At 45.2% G+C, this 22771-nt stretch overlaps 1 protein-coding gene across 1 annotated transcript in view; it reads left to right on the forward strand.

Annotated features, from left to right (window-relative positions):
- The first annotated feature begins 311 nt into the window (after window positions 1–311).
- The window catches only part of LOC126458260 (esterase E4-like), a 178234-nt gene continuing 155774 nt past the window's right edge, over window positions 312–22771 (forward strand). The window contains exon 1 of the mRNA XM_050095185.1: window positions 312–565. Within this exon, the coding sequence (XP_049951142.1) occupies window positions 341–565 (225 nt within the window). The 5' untranslated portion in view covers window positions 312–340. The remainder of the gene's footprint in view (window positions 566–22771) is intronic.

Consider the following 22771-nt stretch of genomic DNA (forward strand, 5'->3'; position numbering starts at 1 on the left):
AAAAAAAAAAAGATTTGAATTTCACCGATAGTCGTCTGTAGTCTGTACGTTCGAGCGACAGGATCGGCTATAGTGTGACGTAGTGGCGAACTGACTTCGAAGATCGGCCGGAGACGGTCGGTCGGCGACGGAATCCACCGATATCGGAGCCACTGTGACTGCAGCCCAACGAGAAGACGAGAAGCGCTTGATTGGAGCGGATTCGGTACAAGTGGTTGCGGAAGGCACCACACCGCGCAGCACTGTCTAGGAAGAACCGGCTGGACACGAAGCAGCGCGGTCTCGCCAGATTACGTAGCAGCAGCGGCGGAGGCGGACCGGCGGCAGTGTCTCAGCAGACATGCTTGGGGTCGGACGAGCGGTGGCGGCCGCCGTGTTGCTGTGTATTGTCGGCTTCGCAGAGGAAGACGCCGATGATGCCACCTCGACGCCAGAGTTCCCGGAGGTGCAGACGCCCTTAGGCCAAGTGCGGGGCAACATCCTATGGTCCTTGGACGGACGGCAGATATTCTCCTTCCGAGGAGTGCCTTACGCACGGCCACCTGTTGGCGAGCGACGTTTCAAGGTACGCAGCTTCTGCGCTACGCGCATCAGATAAGCGTCCTATTGTGGCTATCGAGGCTTCCTCGGCGTGGTTGATCGGTGGCGTACTTTCACGATGCGTTCCACTGTGCGTCACCTCATTTCATGGATTTTGCTGTAGAACGTTTTGACGTCGAGGGGAAGGTGGCTCACGTAACCTGTTCTAGTACAGTCTGTTGCTGGCTGCCAAGAACTCTTCTCGCTCCGCTCTCTTACGCTGGTGGATTGCTTTTGCTGCTTGCTAATCGTCTCTCCATTGCTAACCTCTCCTGACGGTATTCCCCCGTAAAAGCGACGCAACGTCTGAAAAATAAATAGTGTTCAGATTTTATGCATGGACAACGAGTCTGCACTTTGCGTTCTTAGAAAGATAACGAAAAACTCTGTAAAGTTCTGTTGTACGAAATTGGCCTCGACACTGATGTTGTCACCATCAGTATTTGAATGGAAGGGAGGAGCAAACATTTTTCCTTTATTTCTCAATGTGAACTGCCTTCTAAAATCAGTTTTTCTCTCCTTTTGTAAACTCTGGTTAGAGCAAATAAACGACATAAATTGTTTGTCAATGCTATTTATTTCTCTTCCCTGTGTATAATTTATAGTGTCTTCTTCTAGAACATCATTGCCAAAGTTTGCTTTACCACTGATTAATGAATCTCCAATAACAGAGTAAAATTCATGGCGCATTGTAACCCTGAGATTCTCTAGGAAGCTTCATACGATGATATTCCTTCTGTCATTCCTCTTCCTACTCTGAATCTCCCTTCATTGTTTCAGTTTCACTTCCTTCTTTTCTTTCTCCACATTTTTCCCCTCCTTTCCTCATCTTCTTTTTCATTGCTTCCCATTTCTCCTATTCCTTTGCCTATTCTTTCTTTTCCTCTTCATTCTCTCAAACTGTCTCGTCATTTCTTTCATCCTCACTTTCCTCCTCATTCTCCTCCTCATCCAGCGTTCCACTTTCTCTCTTTCCTCCTATTCCTGCACCTCCTTCCTTTTCTTCCTCTAGAACGGCTTCTTTTCCTCCTCACACTTATCCTTAACCTCCTCTCCATTCTCCTCTTCTTTTTTGTCTTTCTCATACTTCTTCATTATGCCATTTACCGCCTGTCATAGTACTCTGTTTTTCTTGATTAACCAACATATTTTTACCCTTTTGGCACGATTTTTTAAATTGCATTGGCAGTCTTTCAGGCTGCATTCTCAGTAGATGCTCATTCCATATTCTTCTGTCTTCTTTTCTTTATTATAGACTGCTTGGCTGGCACTGCCTTGTAGTAGGAAGCTACACTACTCTGAAGAAGCTGTGAGCTATAGCAGCAGTAGTATGATAAGTGTCATGGTTATAACGAGTGAACAAGCCGTAGTAGAGAATGTGGGAACATGAGTCAACCAACTTAAGGAAGGGGTGAGAGGGAGCCTCTTATTGCAAAGTGATGCTAGCTATCACAGATAAATAAACACTGATGACAAACACAGGTCATACTGATTAGGAATTAAGCAAATGACAAAAAATCTGCTGCTGGAACAATAATAATTGGTCTCAGTCCACAAATTTGCACCTTAAAATATATAAAAAATCGAAATAAACACAGAAACACAAGCAAGAATACAAATCAAGTTGGGATGGATTTCTGGCAAAAATTAGATTTCCAACACGAAATTTCAGAAGTATTGCTAATAGATAGCAAGAAATCCAAAACAAATTCATTCACCAAAGGACATATCTTGCAGAAATTATTGAAACTAAGAAAAAATTAAAACTACTAAATATATATGATATCATATCATGCTATATAGTGAGGTAGAAGGAAATGTGAATGTAGATAAAGCAGTAACGTCCTTTAAAATTAAGAAAGCGAAAAAGTCTATAAAACAATGAATACATCAATTAAAGATATATGATATCATATCATGCTATATAGTGAGGTAGAAGGAAATGTGAATGTAGATAAAGCAGTAACGTCCTTTAAAATTAAGAAAGCGAAAAAGTCTATAAAACAATGAATACATCAATTAAAGATGAGTGGTAGCAGAAAAGGGTTAGAATGATAGATTAATAATTTGTTACAAATGCCTTCCAGAAACAATGATACATAATCCCTACGGGATTTGTAACTGTAAATTATCTAAAAACGATAAATTCAAGATACAGAAAGCTGTATGCAAATATAATTGCCCGATGTGGGAGTATTGGCTCTGAGCACTATGGGACTCAACTGCTGAGGTCATTAGTCCCCCAGAACTTAGAACTAGTTAAACCTAACTAGCCTAAGGACATCACACACATCCATGCCCGAGGCAGGATTCGAACCTGCGACCGTAGCGGTCTCGCGGTTCCAGACTGCAGCGCCAGAACCGCGCGGCCACTTCGGCCGGCCGATGTGGGAGTATTAATCAATAATAAATTTTGTTTTAGTAAATTCGAAACTACACGGACAATTGAGTGACTTGAGCTTATACAGAAGCTACGACACAGCATCAGACCATTTCCTCAACATCTTACAAATACATACCGAGGCTGAACTTTAAAGGGCAAAAACACCACAACCATTGAATGGACAAGAAGTTTGTAAAGAGTATTGATTGTAAGAAATACCGAAATGTTATAGCAAAAGAGGTTATTAAATGACTGATAGAATGATAGTATTCACGTCAATACTGAAGATGAATAGTGAAATACTTCAAATGCAGTAGCAAAGCAACTAATGAAGCATTAAGATAGAAAAATAAGTGTCATACGAAACAGGATTTAAATATTTGGTTGCCAGAACTTGAAGACACAATCACAGATAAGCAAAGGGCATACTAGAAGTACAATACAAACATTGCCGCAACAACAACGGTCTTTCATCAAAGGAAAAAATATGAAAAAAGACAACTGCCAGCAACAAGATCGCGAGCACAGCATCAGAAGTATACAAGACAAGACTGTGGCAAATAATAGTGTATAAATTCCCGAAAGCCCATAACAAAACTGACCGCGACGTAGTCCATTTAAATAACATCAGATAACCACAGTGGATTACTGATTATAAAAACAAAACAAAAAATTTATTTCCACAGGGGCTAGTTGGATAAATGCTTTTACTTCATTCTGCAGAAAAGATATCGTCTCTAATGACCTCACTGTCTACGGGAAATTAAACAGGAATCGTCCTTTATTTATTTGATTGTTTTTTGAAGAAGAAATCGGATTCTGTTTTCAGAATTTTGATGATAGCTAGGTCCACACAGCCTTTGTGAAATTTTTAAATGAAATCATTTCCGCTTTTGCACATTGAAACATTTCCTATTGCGACTTTTTTTCGACATATCGTTTTCGAACTGCAATCGCAATAAATAATGTTTTAACAAAAGAAGTGGAAATGATTTCATTTAAGTATTCTGTATTGTTTTTTGTCGTTATTATGGCAGGAGTGATTTTGTTTTCTTGGAATTTATTGAAGCTGTAGTGTCAGACTGAAAGAAATAAATCATTATAAAGACCTTTGGTACGAAGCAAGTATTCAGCAGAATGAAAAATGAGTTACTCCTTTCTTCTAAGTGGATAAATAATGGCAGTGGGAAATTCTTGAACCGGTAGGATTTGAACTGACTGCATAAAGACCACATGCCAGCACACGTCAACTATCGCAGCAGGTAGTCGATCATCGAAAACAACACAAATTATTGAAAAACTAGCTGGGAAAACAAGAGAGGTCATACAGCAGCATTTTATTGTATCCCAAAAGAGCGCATGAGGTCTGGTCAGAAAATTCCGCAACACTCAGAATTTCACGACAATGGTGTGTTGGAGCGAAATCTGTTGGCATCCCTGCTCACGCCTGTGTTTGATGTGCAACTGCGAGAAGTTTCACTATTTTATGCCTGAGTTATTGTTGAGTGCTGTACTGAGTAGAAAGTTGTCGCGGAGTTTGCGCATTTCGAGATGGCAGAGTCAGAGGACCAATGCGTTTGAATTATATGTGGCGTAAAACTCAAGAACACCTATACAGAGACACATAAAATGAAGCAGGAAGCCTACAGTGATGAGTGCTTAAACCGTACCCGGTGGTAGGAACAATTCATGAGGTTTGAAAATGGCCAGACGAAAGTTAAAGATGACCATCGTTCAGGACGCCTCTCGACGTCTACCGACGAAGCTCATGTCAGGAACGTCAACGAAATTGTGTGTGCCAATCGAAGACTGACTGTCCGAAAGTTTGTAAAAGAATGTAACATTTCAGTTGGATAATTTCATGAAATCTTGACACAGCATCTTGGAACGCATCGTGCTGCCGCTAAGTTCGTCTCACGGCTCATGAATTAGGACCAGAAAGACCTTCACCTCGCAATCTACGGAGAGCTTTTGGATTTCGCAAATGAGAAGGAGATGTTCCCTAAGAGAATCACAACTGATGATGAGACGTGGGTCTACGATTGTGATCTACATCCAAATCCATACTCCGCAAGCTAACTAACGGTGTGTGGCGGAGGGTATTATGAGTACCTCTATCGGCTCTCCCTTCTATTCCACTCTCGTATTGTTCGTGGAAAGAAAGATTGTCGGTATGCCTCTGTGTGGGCTCTAATCTCTCTGATTTTATCCTCATGGTCTCTTCGCGAGATATACGTAGGAGAGAGCAATATACTGCTTGACTCATCGGTGAAGGTATGTTCTCGAAACTTCAACAAAAGCCCGTACCGAGCTACCGAGCGTCTCTCCTGCAGAGTCTTCCAATGGAGTTTATCTATCATCTCCGTAATGCTTTCGCGATTACTAAATGATCCTGTAACGAAGAGCGCTGCTCTCCGTTGGATCTTCTCCATCTCTTCTATCAATTCTATCTGGTACGGGTCCCACACTGGTGAGCAGTATTCAAGCAGTGGACGAACAAGTGTACTGTAACCTACTTCCTTTGTTTTCGGATTGCATTTCCTTAGGATTCTTCCAATGTATCTCAGTTTGGCATCAGCTTTACCGACGATCAACTTTATATGGTCATTCCATTTTAAATCACTCCTAATGCCTACTCCCAGATAATTTATGGAATTAACTGCTTCTCAGTTGCTGACCTGCTATATTGTATCTAAATGATAAAGGATCTTTCTTTCTATGTATTCGCAGCACATTACACTTGTCTACATTGAGATTCAATTGCCATTCCCTGCATCATGCGTCAATTCGTTGCAGATCCTCCTGAATTTCAGTACTATTTTCCATCCGCAAAAAGCCACAGTGAACTTTCGGTGTTATCCACAAGCTCATTTATATATATATATATATATATATATATATATATATATATATATATATATATATATATATATATATATATATATTGTAAATAGCAACTGTCCTACCACACTCCCCTGCGGCACACCTGAAATCACTCTTACTTCGGAAGACTTCTCTCCATTGAGAATGACAAGCTGCGTTATGTTATCTAGGAACTCTTCAATCCAATCACACAATTGATCTGATAGTTCATATGCTCTTACTTTGTTCATTAAACGACTGTGGGGAACTGTATCAAACGCCTTGGGGAAGTTAAGAAACACGGCATCTACCTGGGAACCCGTGTCAATGGCCTTCTGAGTCTCGTGGGCGAATAGCGCGAGATGGGTTTCACACGATCGTCTTTTGCGAAACCCATGCTGATTCCTACAGAGTAGATTTCTAGTCTCCAGAAAAGTCATTATACTCGAAGATAACACGTGTTCCAAAATTCTACAACTGATCGACGTTAGAGATATAGGTATATAGTTCTGCACATCTGTTCGACGTCCCTTCTTGAAAACGGGGATGAACTGTGCCCTTTTCCAATCCTTTGGAACGCTGCGTTCTTCTAGAGACCTTGGGTAGACCGCTGCAAGAAGGGGGGCAAGTTCCTTCGCAGACCATGGTTCAATCTATAGAATGGGTCGAATAGGGTTCTCCAAGACCAAAAAACACTCGTCAGGTCATGTAAAATGTCAAAGCCATGCCGATACTTTTCTTTCACTTTGAAGGATAAGTTTGTCATGAACTGGTGCCACATGGAGTACTGTTAATCGATGGTGCTATTGGGTCGTGTTGCAACGCCTGCGAGAAAATGTGAGAAGGAAACAACCTGAAATGTGGCGAGACTATTGATGGGTTTTGCATCACGATAACGCACCGGCACATTCATCCCTGTCAGTGCGTGACTATTGCACAAAAATCGAAACCACTGTGCTGCCTCATCCACCGTACTCTCCAGACCTGGCCCTTGCGGACTTTTCTTTTAGTTACGTAGCTGTAAACCCCATTGAAAGGACGAAGATTTTCAACGGGAAAGCCGGCCGAAGTGGCCGTGCGGTTAAAGGCGCTGCAGTCTGGAACCGCAAGACCGCTACGGTCGCAGGTTCGAATCCTGCCTCGGGCATGGATGTTTGTGATGTCCTTGGGTTAGTTAGGTTTAACTAGTTCTAAGTTCTAGGGGACTAATGACCTCAGAAGTTGAGTCCCATAGTGCTCAGAGCCATTTGAACCATTTTTGCAACGGGAGACGAGATACAAGAAAGTTCGTAGACGGCGCTTAGCACTATCCAGCGAGAGGTGTACCAAGAGTGCTTCCTGAAGTGGAAACGGCGTTGGCAGTGGCGTATCAGTTGTGGAGGAGAGTATTCTGAAGGAAACCATGCACAATAAGTAGAAGGTAAAAGTAGAAAAATTCTGTGGAGAAAGTTCCGGAGCCGGCCGGGTGGCCGAGCGGTTCTAGGCGCTACAGTCTGGAACCGCGCGACCGCTACGGTCGCATGTTCTAATCCTGCCTCGGGCATGGATGCGTGTGACGTCCTTAGGTTAGTTAGGTTTAAGTAGTTCTAAGTACTAGGGGACTGATGACCTCAGATGTTAAGTCCCATAGTGCTCAGAGCCATTTGAACTACGTGCTGCGTTCTGAGTATCAGCCAGAAAGTAGTAAACCGTGCAGCAGTTCACTTGAGGAAGAGTAAAACTGTACTTGTCCTCGTCCCGAAGGTCGAGTTGAACACCACCTTGCCTTCCTAGGCCCGGTGACTATGCCCGCGCCCTTCTCTTAAAATGCTCCCGGCCATGCGTCGGGGCTTCCCTAGCACTGCGGGAAGTCACACACGCCAGTGCCACTGTCAGAATCCACACGAATCCTGGCAGTGCGCGGCGCGCGAGGCGAACTACGCCACGTACTGTTCCACCGGCTTAATCGGAAACATTTATCAATTCTCTGCTCTGCTACACTATGAAATCAGTCTGTATAAGGATCGCCATCTTCGCTTTGACCCGCGAGACAAGGTTAAACTGCTCACAGCTTCTGAGTCAATGATTAAAAGCTTTGTAGCTAGCTAGCTATCGTGTTGGTGCGCAAGTTCATAGTGTTTTTCCATGAGTTTAATAAACACAACAGATGCACATAACAGGGATTTCATTCATGAATACACTACTGGCCATTAAAATTGGTACAACAAGAAGAAATGCAGATGATAAACGGGTATTCATTGGACAAATATATTATACTAGAACTGACACGTGATTACATTTTCACGCAATTTGGGTGCATATATCCTGAGAAATCAGTATTCAGAACAACCACCTCTGGCCGTAATAACGGCCTTGGTTCGCCTGGGCATTGAGTCAAACAGAGCTTGGCTGGCGTGTACAGGAACAGCTACCCATGCAGCTTCAACACGATACCACAGTTCATCAAGAGTAGTGACTGGCGTATTGTGACGAGCCAGTTGCTCGGCCACCATTGACAGGCGTTTTCAATTTGTTACAGATCTGAAGAATGTGCTGGCCAGGGCAGCAGTCGAACATTTTCTGTATCCAGAAAGGCCCGTACAGTACCTGCAACATGCGGTCGTGCATAATCCTGCTGAAATGTAGGGTTTCGCAGGGATCGAATGAAGGGTAGAGCAACGGGTCGTAACACATCTGAAACGTAGCGTCCACTGTTCAAAGTGCCGTCAACGCGAACAAGAAGTGACCGAGACGTGTAACCAATGGCAGCCCATACCATCACGCCCGGTGAACGTCAGTATGGCGCTAACGAATATATGCTTCCAATATGCGTTCACCGCGATGTCGCCAAACATGGATGTGACCATCATGATGCTGTAAACAGAACCTGGATTCATACGAAAAAATGACGTTTTGCCATTCGTGCACCCAGGTTCGTCCTTGAGTACACCATCGCAGGCGCTCCTGTCTGTGATGCAGCGTCAAGGGTAACTGCAGCCATGGTCTCCGAGCTGATAGTCCATGCTGCTGCAAACGTCGTCGAACTGTTCGTGCAGATGGTTGTTGTCTTGCACACGTCCCCATCTGTTGACTCAGGGATCGAGACGTGGCTGCACGATCCGTTACAGCCATGCGGATAAGATGCCTGTCACCTCGACTGCTAGTGATACGAGGCCTTTGGGATCCAGCACGGCGTTCCGTATTACCCTCCTGAACCCACCGATTCCATATTCTGCTAACAGTCATAGGATCTCGACCAACGCGAACAGCAATGTCGCGATCCGATAAACCGCAATCGCGATAGGCTACAATCCGACTTTTATCAAAGTCGGAAACGTGGTGGTACGCATTTCTCCTCCTTACACGAGGCATCACAACAACGTTTCACCAGGCAACGCCGGTCAACTGCTGTTTGCGTATGAGAAATCGTCTGGAAACTTTCCTCATGTCAGCACGTTGGAGGTGTCGCCACCGGCGCCAACCTTGTGTGAATGCTCTGAAAAGCTAATCATTTGCATATCACAGCATCTTCTTCGTGGTGTAGCAATTTTAATGGCCAGTAGTGTAATATATTCTCCTTCACAATTTACAACAATCTCCAAACGCTGGTGTAATTTTTCGATGCAGCATTGTAGAAATCATGTGGTTTTGAGGCGAAGAACTCATGTTCGGACCATACTTTTAACGGAAAAGGAAGCTGCTTGAAGGTTGTTCGATACAAAACGAAGAAGGTGGAAGTCTAAGGGCGCAAGGTCAGGTGATTAATGTGGGTGCGGAATGATTCCCAACCTAACTACGGTATGGCGTTTTTTGCAAGTGTATTAGAAATGAGGGGGGGAGGGGGCGTTAACGTGGAGTAGCGTCACTTCACGCTGTCTTCCTGCTCTTGGATTGCGTCTGTAAAACGCCTCAGTTGTACACCACACAAAGACTTTTTCAGCAGATGGGTAACATTATCTTTTGTGAATGCGCGCTGGTCTTTGTACCAGGAACTGCTGCTTTGTTTGGGCTCAGCCATTCCTCTCCTCCTTAGCACATTTCTCGTCACCAGTAACGAAACAGCATAGGAATGGTCGGTGTTGTTCACGAGCCGGTTGATGACGAGCAAGCAGAAATGCACATATGGCCACCCACCGATTTATGTGATTTTGGCACAGAACATGCGGTACCCATACATCCGATTTTTTAACCTTCTCCATTGTATACAAATGTCACACAATGGTGGAAGATCACAGTTCGTCACATTTGCCAGTTCTCGAGTACACTGACGCCGACCATTGTGGATTAACGTATTTAAATGATCTTCATCGAACCCCGAAGCACCTCATGAACATGGCGAGTCGCTAATGTCAAACCAGTCCTCCTTAAAACGAGAAAACCATTTTCTTGCCGGCCTCTGCCCAAAGACGTTATCCCCGTATATGGCGCAAATGTTTCTGGCTGCTTTCGCTGCTGTCGCTCCTCTATTGAATTCAAATAGAATACGTTGAAAATGATCCGATTTGTCGTCCACTTGGCACTCCAATTTATAGCGTCCACAGCTCCACTCACTATCTCCGACGAAGTGATAATATGTAAAGTCAAATAGCGACAGTGAACTACAAATAAAAATTGACAGTACTTCTGCAGGGGACTTTCAACGACTTGTTGAGCCCATGCCCCGTCGAGGTGCTGCACTACGCCGGCAAATGGACGTTCGACATGATTTTAGGAGGCATTCCATGACTTGGGTCACCTCAGTGTAATGTCCTCATGCTCTTCTCTGAGGCCTTTGATCAACTCCACACTCATTAATCCACAACATTTGGAGAGAAGAACAGGAAAATGCTTAAGTAGAAGTCGATGCCCGCGTACGGGACTGCACTTTCCAATAATTTGTAGGCTTTCCATACCAGGAAAGTAACTTCGTTCATCACGAAAAGATGAGAAATTCCAGACTTCCGAAACGATAACCACTTTAAAACGCAAACAGCGCTCAGGAGGCTGACGACTTGTCACCTCAACAGCACGAGAGCTGATGGCCGACTGGTCGATTTCAACAGCTACAAAACTTAATCATGAAGTTATTCAACATACAGGCCATTCAGCCAATTAGAAACAGGAGCAGAATGCAGACATTCGCGTTACACTTTTCATGCTTATGCTTACAGCGCTTATGTAAGGCGCTACCTTCTGAAAAGACTTAAGGTATTTTTCTGCCACAGGTGTTGGAAACACTGGCCGTCGTGGAGGAGTTACTCCTCCTGAAAGCCAGCCAAGTAGTCTCCGGCCACAACCTATTTAGGAGGATTAGACGAAGCCGGCCGCTGTTGCCGAGCGGTTCTAGGCGCTTCAGTCCGGAACCGCGCTACTGCTACGGTCGCAGGTTCGAATCCTGCCTCGGGCTTGGATGTGTGTGATGTCCTTAGGTTAGTTAGGTTTAAGTAGTTCTGAGTCTAGGGGACTGATGACCTCATATGTTAAGTACCGTGGTGCTTAGAGCCATTTGAACCATTTTTTTGATTAGAGGAAGACTGGCGCATGTGCTCCAGCCCGAAAAAAGCCTTCTTCGTCAGTACCCGACCCCGAAGTAGACAATAGCCAAGGGAATAGCACATAGGTTCTGCCAGGAATTGAGATGTTAGTCTCTTCCCCTTGAGCAAACTCCCGTAGCCAGTTATAGATGGATCTACAGCTTGCCGTGGACTACGAACAACAGTGTAAGTTGGCATTTTTACATTAACCAAGCATTACCAGAGGTGAAGGACTCGATAAACGACCGAAAATATGCTAGGACGGCTGCGGATCGACTCGTCTTCGTTTCACAGTTTGGTACTCAACCTCTGGCCATCAAGCGACATCCGCCATTACAGGCTGAGAAAGCAAGAGACAGTGCGCCGTAACTCAGTATTTCTTTAAGTTTTAAAAGTAGCCGTGAAAGTACGAGGGTCATCCCAAAACAAATTCCCGACATTTTTCTTTTATTTATTTAATTTTTTTTTCAAAGCCCCAACTTTCGTTCTAAATCTTTGCCATTCACGGAAGTCATAGAAACATTATTGCTGCTTGAATTCAAATGTAATGCAATTTGTTTCCTCCAGCCATGCTGTAGAAGTACTCCGTCAAGGTAACAGCTGTCCTTAATGTTCGTCTGAAGCAGCGTGCTGTTATATAGTTTCTGTGTTGTGGGGAAGAGACAGTGACATATATTCACAAGTGATTGAAGAGGAAGTATGAGGACGACGCTCGATCGCAGCACAGTTAGTCGTTGTGCAAGCAGGTTATTTGGCGAAAGAGACAGTTTCATAGTGGTGTCTGAATGTCTGTGAAGGAATGGTAGGACATTCTGCCTCAAGGGCCGAAGCCAGAAAAGATAGTGATATTGGACGAACGATCTGGAGCAATGTCGACGTTCTATCTATTGGGCTCTAGTCGGGACTCTAGGCAGTCCAGTCTATTTCAGGAATGTTGTTCTCCAGGAACCATAGCCCCAGAGATGCTGATATGTGAGAGGTATGATACAATCAGTCTTCCTATCCGAAGTGTTCCCCTACTGTAGCCAGTACAGAATGCTATAAAATGTGTACAAATCCTTCTGCTTTTAGCGTTTTCTTAAGCATCATAAGGAAACCCCACCCTAATTACGAAAAACACCCCCATAACACAACACCACCTCCTCCGTACTTTACTGTTGGTACTGCACATGATGGCAGGTAACGTTCTCCACGCATTCGCCAAACCCAAAACCTAGCGTAGGGTTTCCAGAGGGTACAGCGCCATTCATCACTCTAACTCACTCGTTTGAGTCATTCACGTCGTTCTTCCCACCTCCTCAAGCATCACTTAGTACTGGTTACGGAAATGTGTCACTTATGGGAAGCTGCTCGCCTACTGTACCCCATTCTTTTTAACTTCCTGCGCATAGTCACTGTGGTAGCTGGACTACTGCTACCGCTTCGGAACTAGCGACTGATTCCTTCCCCTCCCCCCCCCCCCCCTTTCCATCCTGTTTTTTCCCTGCCTATCCTCTCTCTGCCTCCCTTCTCTCCTCTGAGTCCTTTTTCATTTCCGTCCTCTGCCCTTCCCTATTCCCTCTCGCGTCTGCCCTGTCCCCCCCCCCCCCCCCCATGAGTCCTCTCCCTCCATCGGTCCCCTCCCTCCTTTCGTTTTTCCTCTCCTCCCCCTTTATTCCCCTCATCTGTCCAGGTCCCCCCCCCCCCCGCCCACCCATCTGTCCTTGGCTGTGGTGTATCATCTTCATGCCGACGTTTTAGTGCAGTGTTTCCAGTGATTGTTAAGTGTTGTGCGTCTTTTCCGAAGTGTTGCGAACGGACATCATACTGTCGCTGGGTGTGATTTTTATATCTCTTGGGAACAGAAAATAGACTGTCGCCTTGTTTTTTAATTGTCTGTCTACTATTTTACCTGTCTGCTACCTGTGTATTTTATTAGCAAAATGGTTCAAATGGCTCTGAGCACTATGGGGCTTAACATCTGAAGTCATCAGTCCCCTAGAACTTAGAACTACTTAAACCTAACTAACCTAAGGACATCACACACATCCATGCCCGAGGCAGGATTCGAACCTGTGACCGTAGTGGTCGCGCGGTTCCAGACTGAAGCGCCTAGAACCGCTCGGCCACTCCGGCCGGCTTTTATTAGCAGCGCCCACGCTTTGTTTTATGCTTTAACTTTCCACAATTTTCCGCCCTTTAACACTTTAAGTCACCGTATTATCGCCTGCTTTTATTGTTTCTTATTTTCTTATGTTTTAAAAATTCTGTACGCTGAAGAACAGCGTACTAAGCTGCTGCCAGCCCGCCCCCTTCGGGGGAATCGAAATTCAATAAAGGAAAATAAAAGATAGACTTCACCATCGTCGTCAGGGACTAAAGCTGACTGTCGTGAACTGACAAGGTTCCCTCTTTAACACCCACAGGATGGCATCCGACCGGCTGGATTACGTCATGATCGCGCGTACAGAAGTGGCGCCGCCTATGTCCGTAGATTTTCCTTCCGCTCTCTATCTAGACTTACAGAGTGGGTGGAGATGGACAGGAAGGTACCTTTCTTAGATACGCTGATCGAACGGAAATCAGATGGACCATTCGGCCATTCTGTCTGCAGGAAACCGACGCATACAGATCTGTATCTCAACGGGCGTAGCTTTCGCAATCCAGTTCAGAAGACAGCTTTGCTGAACACATTAGCACAAGGACCCAGAACTATTTCGGACATGGACCACCTTGGTTCCGAGATTATGCATCTGAAGACGGTGTTCGGAAGGAACGGGTATTCTGTCCCTGACATTAGATCAACACTATTGAGAAAACCAAGGCGCGACGCCATTCAAACAAGTCGAGAGATCCAGTACACAGCGCGCGTTCTATTCTGCGATGCAACAACTAACAAGACAGGTAGAGTCCGAAACAGGCAAGGAATCGCCGAGCGATTCTAGGCGCTTCAGTCCGGAACCGTGCTGCTGCTACGGTCGCAGGTTCGAATCCTGCCTCGGAAACGGATGTTTGTCATGTCCTTAGGTTAGTTAGGTTTAAGTAGTTCTATGTCTAGGGGACTGATGACCTGAGATGTTAAGTCCCGTAGTGCTTGGAGCCATTTGAACCAGCCAAGGAATCAGACCAGTCTCCTGGCCACCCAGAAAAATTAAAGAAATGTTGCAATCGGTTAAAGATAATATCGACTCAGGAGGGCCGGGAACTTTTAACATTCCTCGGCAGTGTGGCAAGAGTTACGGGGGCCAGTTTATACGGACGCTTACCGATTGTTGCGTCGAGCATCAGCGTCACGTAACATACAGCCTTTTGGCTAAATTGGTGGTGGCAGCGTACAGCCTGTTAAATAAGCACGTGATTTTGTTTGAACAAACGAGAATACTTGCTCACGCATCGACCTGTTGAAATTAGGCTTCGTGAAAACAACTTCAAAAAAATGGCCCTGCGCACTATGGGACTTAACATCTGAGGTCATCAGTCCCCTAGAACTTAGAACTACTTACACCTAACTAACCTAAGAACATCACACACATCCATGCCCGAGGCAGGATTGGAACCTGCGACCGTAGACTGAAGCGCCTAGAACCGCTCCGCCACACCGACCGGCAAACAACTTTAATAGAGACACCGGCCATGCACTTAGCAACGCATGAAAGCGTGCACTTGACAAGGAGAAAACTCATAGGAATACTTCTCGCAGTTCACCGCCTGCTGCGATGGGTGGCACTGCAAGCAACGCTAGATAGAGTGCGCAAGCAGCGTCTATGGACGTAGAGCGCGCCACCTCTGTACGCCTCATCATCACGTAATCCAGCCACTCAGATGCCGTCCTTTGGGTATAAAAGAGGGAAATTTGCCATATCACGACAGTCGCTTTTAGTCCCTGAGGATAACGATGGATTCTATCATCGAAAGCTTGGAATTTTATCCGAATCTGACGTGGCAAGTGAACCGAGAAGTTTTTAGGCAAATATAGTTGTTTGGTTGGTTGATTTGGGAGAGGAAACCAAACAGCGAGGTCATCGGTCCCATCGGATTAGGGAGCGATGGGGAAGGAAGTCGGCCGTGCCATTTCTAAGGAACTATCCTGGCATTTGCCTGAAGCGATTTAGGGAAATCACGGAAAACCCAAATCAGGATGGCCGGACGCGGGTTTGAATCGTTGTCCTCCCTAATACGAGTCCAGTGCGCCAACCACTGCGCCACCTCGGTCGGTGGCAAACATAGTGTGATTTGGTAACTGATGTTGGCAGCGACCACAAAGCAATGAATAGCGATCGATGTCAGCCTATTTCTATTGACTTAGTTAAACCCACAAGCCAGATTGGGGAGTTTCTTCTTGGAGTGCTCCTGTAGAACTGTGGCCGCGCAGAAGACTTCGCCGATTGCGTCACGATCAGGCTGACCACTGCAGGGGGCCACCTCCAGGTGCGCAGGTGTCGACCCGCACGCAGGAAACTATCTTCCCCCCTCCCCCTCACTTTCCTTCCTGTCGCACTTCCTACTTACGACACGGCGCTTGCATTGAATTCGGTCTGTCACACGCCACTCTTCACCTGTTAAGTCCAGGAACATTTCCCCGAGTGAGTCTTTATGTGCATGGTAGCCACACTGAACACGGTCCAAGCAGACGATTATACTCGGCTGATGAGCGTAGATAAAACAATTAACATCTGTACTGTCACAACTGGAATCAGTCAACTACAGTATTACAGGAAGAACCCTCTGCCATGCATTTCAGAGTGGTTTTCAGAGTGTAGATGCAGTCGAACATATGTGGCTTTTCAAGGTCACATGTAATGGAACTTATCCTGTACCATTTGACAGGCGCTTTTAAAACACACTAGCGTACACTCAATGCGGCTGACTTCCTGCGTTTATTGGGCTATGTTCATCCACCTCCTTCTATAGATCCAAACTCTTCAAAATTACTACGTGTGTATAAAAGCATAACAAGATCATTTCATAGAGTTCAAAAATGTTTCAAATGGCTCTGAGCACTATGGGACTCAACATCTTAGGTCATAAGTCCCCTAGAACTTAGAGCTACTTAAACCTAACTAACCTAAGGACATCACACACACCCATTCCCGAGGCAGGATTCGAACCTGCGACCGTAGCAGTCCCGCGGTTCCTGACTGCAGCGCCAGAACCGCACGGCCACCGCGGCCGGCTATTTCGTAGAGTAATTGGCACTTTGTACTGAGGATACAAAGTCTTTTGCATTCAAAATAGCCGCATCATGACTTCCCACCGAGTAATGTGGCGCAGTAGTTAGCTCACTGGACTCACAGTCGGGAGGACGACGTTTCAAACTCGCGTCGGGCCATTCTGAGCTAGGTTTTCCGTGATTTCCCTAAATCTCTTCAGGCAAATGCTAGGATGGTTCGTTTGAATGGGCACAGCCGACTTCCTTCCTCATCCTTCCCTAATCAGATGGGACCGATGACATTCCTGTTTGGTCCCCTCCTCCAACCAATGCCTTCCCGAAACATAACTCATAGTAGTGTGGCTTGGCAACACAAGGAACTCCGTATAACGTGCCACAGCCTCTATACGTATTCTCTGCCTCTCCGTCACAAACAAATACATGTGTCTGGAACATTCAGTGTGTAGGCTGTCTCCCTGCCGACATTTACTGCTCGTTTCCTATTACTTGCGTTTTTCTGTGTTCTTAGACTTGTGACCGTCATGCTGTTGTCGCTTATTGCATTTTCAGCTATCTCCTATACCAGCAATTCCGTTCATAGTGTTTTGACCTGAACTCACCGTCCCAATCCGTCCGATTGACACCCCTGTTCACATCAACAATTCCCTCCATCCAACTCCCAGTGCTGAAGACATCATCAAAGTCATGATGATCGTCCTCCAAAACAACCATCCATTCCAACATCCACACCTCCTCCAACAAATCTCCTTTGCTGCCCACTCCATCTTCCATCTCAACACTCAAGCTACCTGCTTCCGCAACCAAGTCCATTTCATCTGTACACACCTTGAAAATCTTGTCTAAACCTCCTCCAGTCCTCACCTGCAAGAAGCACTCTTATCCCTTATAACAGATCGACGGCACTACCAAATCCTTTTACAGCAACATCCGATTCCTACCTACCAATAAACACCTATTAAGGCATACCCTGCCCCAACACAATGTCCCACCTTTATCCTTAATGAAACATTCCTCCAACCCTATCACGCAAACTGGACCCGTCTCTGTACCCTACCTTGCACATATAAACCCTCTCCCCTTGCCAGAGGCGGAGTTACAGTTGACCACTGCAAGAACATCCCTATTCAGCCACAGCCCTTATACAAAACACTAAACGCCTTATCTTTACCCTTATATTCCAAATCCTAACCGCTACCTGTGCCACCATCTACATCTGATCTAATCATCCCACTCACTATGCCTTCCTCACCCAAAAAGACCATACCTTTTCCAGCTATATTATTGCCGCTGACCTCAGCATCCATAGTAGATCCCCCACAGAACTTCAGGGCGTCAGTTTACCGATTCCCTGCAAGGTGACAATGTTTCCATCCCACTCTACACCCATCCTGAAAGCAACACCACCCGAACCTCCTTGGACACCTCACTGCAGAAGTCCTTGACCTGAATGGAAGTGACCACCCACCTGTACTCCTCACCATCTCCTACAAACAACCTCATCCCCCTGCACGCCATCCCAGTCTCTATCGAAGAATTATGCGAGACTTCTCCCACACCAACTGAAATGCCTACTGGGAATCGATAGAAACCCAGACAGGAAGGCATCCCTTGACCTTTCAGAACCTGATGATGTCCCTCATACCACACCCTTCCTACAGCAGACCTTGTCAGACGCTATATCCACCCTCATTCCTACCAAGACAATACATCCTCACCTTTCCACCTTCTCCCCAAAAGCACTACTCCTCTTCTGACAATCCCATGGCATGTACTGCTCCTTTCTTCAAACTCGTGACTGGGATACACTCATCGGCCACGAACAAATACAGAGACTAACAGGAATTTATTAAATGCACAAAAACGCCGCGTCTGGCGCCTGACAGGAACCTGACTCAAAGCTACATTCCCCATAAAGTCTTCCAAGAACTGGAAAGCACTCTATCGACTCACTGGCAGTAACCTCATACCTCACTACCCACTCCTCCACAACAATCACTTACCTGAGAATCTGAGCAAAGGTGACCACTTTTTTGCATCCTTTCTCTCCAACATCTCCATCCTTGATGACCCTCATTTTCATTACCCCCTGTTCCCTACCATCCACAAATCTACAAACACTGCTGTCTAACGCCTGGCTCCTAGCTTCCAGTGCTTGGACAACATACCACAAACAGAATTAAATACACCAATTATAAAACAAGTACTTCACAGAAGATGCAACAAATACCCTGGTCACGACAGCATCACTTCTTGACAGCTTAAAGAATGATCTCCCCCTTTTCTAGTCTCCCTTTTAATCCCTTATACCATTGTCCCTCTCCACAGTTTATTATCCCAAATTGTGGAAAAACCCCAAAATCCTATTATACCTCACAGTGCAAAAACCCCCAATTGATACCTCCTCCTATCGGCTCATCTGCCTCGCCTCAGTGTTCAGCAGGGTCTTCTAATCCGTTTTCTCCTGACACATCCATCAACAACTGAACCAACACCACCTCCTTCCCATTAACCAGTCTGGCTTCTATTCCAATTTCTCCTCTGATGACCAGCTCATACACCTCAGCCACCAACAACTCAACCCCTCAAAATTTGCTGTTTTTGTCACCCTCTACCTAGACAAAGCCTACAGCCTTGTATGGCAATCCAGTCTCCTTTTCAAACTCCATACCTATGCACTTCCAATTAAGTGAGTCTTTTTAATTGCATCCTTCCTACTTAATCACCAATCCTTTGCTGTTACTAACAGTACCAATACGTTTACCTTCCATCCCATTGCAGGAGTGCGCCTAGACTGTCCCCTCTCTCGTCGCCTTCATCTTCTATCGCTCGTGATACGTCCAAACCACCCCCACCAGTCCACTTCCTTCAGTATGCTGATTACATCGCTTTCCTCACCCTCTACCCTACTCTTCAGACATCCAGATGCTCCATACAAATCTGCCTCAGTTAGTTTACCTCCAGGTGGAACCAATGGCTCCTCAAGATCAACCCCTCCAAAACACAGGTAATAATTATAGTATGAACCACTGCACCTTTCATCTCCATGACTTTTACCCTACCATTTACGACCGTCCTACCCAGTTAAATAACACAGTAAAATATCTTTAACTAACCTTCGACTGGTGGCTAATGTGGTAGCCTCACCTACCAACCTTCCAACAGAAAGCGTACAATAGACTAAAACCAATAACAGGCAGGACTTGGGGATTACATCCCTCCACTATTCTCCACACTTACAAAACCTTGATCTGACCCATCCTCTGTTTTGAAAATGTTGTAATGATCCCTATCGCACCAAATGTTGCTCGGATCTCTGCCCCATCAAAGTCGCTCCAAATCCTCGAACACCTTGTACTCGATCTCACTTTCTGCGTCCCTTGACCTTCCCGCTCATGACTTCCCTACCATAGTAGATAGTTTCCCCACCTATTTCCACTTCACAATAGGGCTCCCCCTCTCTCCTCCCTACATCTAGATCTATATAGTTACCCCGCAATAGATCTGAACAGACGGTGGATGATGGATGAAGTGATCGCTATAGCAAGCAGAAATCTGCAGATACCAGTATTCGAATTCTGGCCCCTGTTTTGATCAGAACCGATGTGGAATCTTCCAACATGTTAGTCAGAGGCCTGAAGATGGTGTAGTAATTCGCCGAAACTGGTGGTCAAATAAAATAGGTTTGGAAATTAGATGGCTGAAAGATGTTTGGTTTGACATCCTCTAGTGCCCTGGTTGCGGAAGCTATTTTTATCGCCAATATTTGGCGAACAAAGTGTTGTGGTACTGAGTCCCTGTTCCTGGTTAACATACTTTCCACTAAGGCTTTGAGTCAAATTACAAACGTCTCCATAGCATCTCATGAAGTGACACTGTTGATACTGATCCGTTCGTCGGATGGTTCTTGCTATAATTACTGCATAGAGTTTAGATGAGTTTATGTTAAGGAGCCACTTGATTGCACCATGAGACGAGCTGATTGAAATGGAGCTCAAGGGATCGTTGGGATTTTTGGAGGATAGGGTAACGCTCTAAAAAGGTGGTTTAGTGGGCATACTGGAGGATTTGGACATTAGCCGGTGGCTCAGGCATGACATCAGTGTGAAAGGTAAACAGGAGCGGAGAGAGGGCGGAATCTTCGGACATACTGCTGTAGGAACGAAGGTATGTGACTGCTGTTTTTTACAGTGAGAATGCATTTAGATAGTATGGTCATTAATACATCACGAGAACAGTAACAAGATATTCACTTGTGTGTTTTCATCTACATGTACAATCTATATACACACTCCACGAGTCACCCCGTGGGTCGCGACGGAGGGTACCTTGTACTTTCAACAGTCATTTCCTTTCCTGTTCTGCACACAAACGCAGCGACACAAAAACGACAGCCGATATGCTTCCTTACGAGTCCTAATTTACTATCTTATCTTTGTGGTCCTCATGCGAAATGTAAGTCGAGGGCGGAACGATCGTTCTGCAGTCGTCCTCAAATGTTGGTTCTCTAAATTATCTCAGTAGTGCCTCGCGAAATAAATGTCGTCTTCCGTTCAGGGACACCCTTTGAGTTTCTGAAGCATCTCCAGAATACTTATATGCCGTTAGAACCTACTTGCAACAAATCTAGCAGCCCACCCGGTATTTGCTTCGATGTCTTCTTTTAATCCGACCTGATGAGGATTCCACTCACTCAGGCAGTACTCAAGCTTGGGGTGCACTCATGTTCTGCAGGCGGTCTCCTTTATAAATGACCTACACTTTCTTAAAATTCTCCCAATGAACTGAAGTTGGCCATTCTCCTTCCAAACTGACATGCTCGTTCCATTTCATCTCCCCGCAACGTTAAGCCTATATACTTAACCGATGTGACTGTGTCAAGCAGCACACTGCTAATGCCGTATTCGAACGTTACGGGATTGTTTTTCATACCAGTCTGTACTAACTTACTTTTTCTACACACAGAGCAAGCTCCTATTCGTCACACTAATGAGAAATTCTGTCCAAGTCATGTTGTATTCTCCTACAATCACTCAACCACAACACTTTCCCGTACGCCACAGAGTCATCAGCGATCAGCCGCAAACTGTGTTCATTTATGTAGATAAGAGTAATAGTGGTTCTATCGTACTTCCTCTGGGGCACTTCTGGCTATACCCTTGTCTCCTATGAACACTTGCCTTACCTAAGAAGTCTTCGAGCCACTTACATATCCGGAAACCTATTCTGTAAGCTCGGACCTTCGTTAACAGTGTCACACGCTGTCCACAAATACAGGAATATGGATCTACCTGTTGCCCTCTTTCCTTGGTTTGCGGTATATCATGTTAGAAAAGGGCAATTTGAGTTTCGCACGAGCAGTGATTTCTAAACCCGTGCTGATTTATGGATATAAACGTTTCTATCTTAAGGAAGTTAATTATATTCAAACGCAGAATATGTCCAAAAATTCTGTAGGAAACCGATGTTAAGAAGATTATTTTGTATTTGTGCGAGTACATTCTCTTAGCCTTCTTATATTCGGTAACCACCTGCGCTTTTCTCCAGTCGCTTGGGACTTTGTGCTCGGCGAGAGATTGGCGGTAAATACAAGCTAAATACTGTGCTAATGTCGTTCCTTGTAGTTTCCACTCACTGACCTAACAAAGCAGTCTTGTCAGAACTTTTATCACCTGCACGTAGCGGAACAGCAGGTTTTGCTGTATACAAGTACTCTGCAGCTGCTAGAGCTGGTCTGCGGATTCGATTGACCGGTCAGTAAACAGGGGTGTTCGAGTGTTATTCGAGAGCACGAACAGATGAATGTGGTGGTCATTTCATGAAAGACAGAGCACTTACATTGACACTGTGTGTTCTAATATACAGGGTGGTCCATTGATCGTGACCGGGACAAATATCTCACGAAATAAGCGTCAAACGAAAACACTACAAAGAACGAAACTTGTCTAGCTTGAAGGGGGAAACCAGATGGCGTATGGTTAGCCCTCTAGATGGCGCTGCTATAGGTCAAACGGATATCAACTGCGTTTTTTTTAAAATAGGAACCCCCATTTTTTATTACATATTCGTGTAGCACGTAAAGAAATATGAATGTTTTAGTTGGACCACTTTCTTCGCTTTGTGATAGATAGCGCTGTAATAGTCATACGGCTCACAATGTTAGACGAACAGTTGGTAACAGGTTTGGTTCCTTAAATTAAAATACAGAACGTAGGTACGTTTGAACACTTTATTTCGGTTGTTCCAATGTGATACACATACCTACGTGAACTTATCATTTCTGAGAACGTGTGCTGTTACAGCGTGATT

The sequence above is a fragment of the Schistocerca serialis genome, chromosome 2 (assembly GCF_023864345.2).
Source record: "Schistocerca serialis cubense isolate TAMUIC-IGC-003099 chromosome 2, iqSchSeri2.2, whole genome shotgun sequence".
Lineage (NCBI taxonomy): Eukaryota > Metazoa > Arthropoda > Insecta > Orthoptera > Acrididae > Schistocerca > Schistocerca serialis.